The following is a 3,281-nucleotide window of genomic DNA, read 5'->3' as shown; positions in this document are numbered from 1 at the left end:
CTAATCAAAAACCTTCGGATTTTCTATATCCTCCATTTCTTTGTATAAGTCAAAAATAACTTTCATATAATTGCAATAATTGTTCTGCTGTGCAGTTCTTTTATTTGTTAATACACCTTTTATATTATCACAAAATTCCAAGAAATCATATAAATTTTTCTTTTTTTTGTATACCGTATTTCTATATAGTAACAAAATTATCTACTACTAAAAAAAATTTTTTTATTGCTCACGTTGTACTTTCATTCGATATACATTTGATATTATGGAAAGAATGTTATACGGGTGTGTATGCTATATTATACTGATGGTCTGGTGAATTTATATGCGTACTATGTAACATACGTTCTAAGTCTTCTTGTGTAGGTTTGTAGTTCATATTTGCACTTAATTTATTTTTATTAGTAACATTCCTATATAACCAGGATCCCAGAGGCGAATACTAATATATAGTAAACGAATAGCATAAATTGTTTAATACATTTATTTATTAATTGCATCATTCTAATAAAAATAAACAATAAGGATTATCAGAAACATAATATAGAATATTTTTATACTTTATATAAAATAAAAAAAAAACTGCCAATTCCTGAAAGGGAAACAAAGGTAATGGGCAAATTTTTTAAGTCCAAAATATTTGAAGTACCATCTTCTGTTTTAATAACAGGTTCTTCTTGAACAGGTGTTGGAATAACTTCTATTTCTCTAGAATTATCACGAGAGCTAGGAACCTCTACAAGAGTCTTTTGTTCTAAGGTTTCTCTTTCTACCACTATATCAGAGATGTTTATGTTATTGTAATCAGTGCAATCAATATCTTCAAAGTTCAATAAAAAATCTTTATATTTGAGTTTTTTATTAAGAGATTTACCATTAATATGAAAAGAAAAATCCTCAAAGTCAGAACTGTTAGAATTAATAATTTTAGTCCATTTATTTTCAAGGTGCTTATTATACAAATCTGTATTAGAGACCAACATTTCTTTATCGTCACATATATCATATAATTGTTTTAATATGGATCTTTTTTCTTTTGAATAATTACCTTTTTCTCTTTTACAATCATAATCTCTCTCCCTCTTAAATGGATCATTCCAGGAATTTTCAACGTATTCGATGTAATGACTTTTATCTTCTACACTTAATTTAGATGATCTAATAATTCCAATTATAAGATCAAAGTAATAATTAATATCTCTACAGCACTTATTATTTTGATTATTTTTACAATAACTATTTACAATGGTGCGATAATTAAAATATAGTGTAACAGGAATTTTGCTTATATATTCCCAACATTGAGAATCATACGAATTAGGTAATTGAAAAGTCGATTTCATTTCATCGAATTTAAAATCCTTAAGTAATTTTTTTTTAAAGGAATTAGAAGGTAGTTTATCTTCATATTTTTCCTTAAAATAAATAAAATAAAGAACAACATACATATATGTTTTGTGAACAAAATACATTTTTAATTAAATTATATTTTTATAATATCTAAATTTTACTGGGTTCATAATATTATTTAAAAATACCATTCCCTCCATTTTTAATAGCTACTTAAAATTTTACGTTATTGATAAAGTAAGGATTAATTAGAATTAATCTCATTTGTGTAACTATAATTGATAATAGATTTGTATAAACAACATGCATATTATTATATTGTCTTTTATTTGTTCATATTATAATATTATCATTTCAAGTAAATTTATTATATTTATGCATATATGTTAATAGAATTCACAATAAATTTGAATATAATTTTAACATACATATATCATGTGTCAGGACATCGTATATATCAACATACAATTTTATTCAAAATATATTAATAGATCGTTTATGTGGTGAACATAAAACTTGTAACATAATATTTTTCTTCCTTGCATATAACATGTTAAATTAATAAGAATAATTGTGGAAGATTATTTATTGAACAACATAAATAATATTTTACTTAAATTCTACATATTTTAAAATGAGTTAATTAGATTCTTTCATTACTATCAATATGTTTTCACATATTTGATATTTTAATTCAAATTATTTTAATTTTTTTTTTAAATATATGTGATAAAAAAAAATTAGTTCTATTAAAGTATAAATTCATAATATGAGTAGATTAATTAAATAAGAAAATAGAATAATAATTTTATATAATACATTATATCAATTTCAAATTTAAAATAAAAAACAACGTAAAAACCTTCTATAACATGAAGTAAAAATATGTGATATAATTTAATTTGGTTAAATGCCAAAAAAACTATTATAATTATTTTTTTTATATATTATTTTACTCCATGTAAGTACGACTTATATGATATTTATATTTCATATCCAGTGTGGATATGTTTTATTTTTTCAGGAAAATTAATTCTTTGTATTTAGAATTTGAAACAATTAGAAAATAAAAAGCATATTTTATAAAAATTATTATTGTACTATATGAGAAAAATAAATACCCAATTCTTTTATGTTCAGTAGTTATTAATAAATATGTGAATAATTATTTATTTTCGATAAGGAAATTGTAAAATTTATTGTATATTTTTGTACCAGAGTTATCTATATAATGTGGGTAATTTTATAATATATATGTAAAAAATACATATTTAATAAATTCTCTTTCCAGTATTTATCCATCCTTTTATTTTAACTATTAAAATATTTATGTTAATATATTTTAAACGTAAAAATGTGATATATAAAACTTTGAATGAAAATAATTCATAATTTATATATATAAATGAAAATAAAAAGATAAATATATGTAATTATATATTAATATTGAAAAATGAAATTGTCATATTATTTTATATTGAGTTCATCATTTTTTATCTTTATATTTATGTACCATGCCATTTGTTTAGTGAATTACTATGCTCTATAAAAGAAATATTATCACTTGAATTAATTTATTGATGTAATTTTGTAAATACATTTTCAGATAATGTGAAATATGTTTGTATTTTCTTTAAGAAAAAATATTTTAACCTATGGATTCACAATTAATATATAATTCATTAAAAAAAATCATCATATTCATTATATATATAATGTAAAATATGACATACGTTCCTTATATTTCATTTATATATAATATGCTTTTGATTTATACAGTGCTTAAATTATGCATAGTTAATATATTTAAGAATATTTGTATAACACTTTCATAATTAAGATACATATGTACTATTAATGTGGAATTACTAAGTTTTTCATTATTTCTATTTGAGGAATTATAGATTTTTTAGATACCTTTTTTTTACCCT

The 3,281-nt window shown here is 20.8% G+C and overlaps 1 protein-coding gene across 1 annotated transcript; it reads right to left on the bottom strand.

Annotated features, from left to right (window-relative positions):
- PVX_112100 (hypothetical protein) lies at positions 1-1,448 on the bottom strand (the record flags this gene model as incomplete). The annotated part of the gene is made up of 3 exons (XM_001612583.1): positions 1-181; positions 306-442; positions 561-1,448. 3 exons carry the CDS (start codon positions 1,446-1,448, stop codon positions 1-3), a joined length of 1,206 nt encoding a protein of 401 aa, XP_001612633.1.
- Between the last annotated feature and the right edge of the window lie 1,833 nt (positions 1,449-3,281).

This window comes from Plasmodium vivax, genomic scaffold (assembly GCF_000002415.2).
Source record: "Plasmodium vivax scf_7165 genomic scaffold, whole genome shotgun sequence".
Lineage (NCBI taxonomy): Eukaryota > Apicomplexa > Aconoidasida > Haemosporida > Plasmodiidae > Plasmodium > Plasmodium vivax.
Note: the sequence above shows the minus strand (reverse complement) of the source record. Positions and strands in the feature narration are given on the sequence as shown.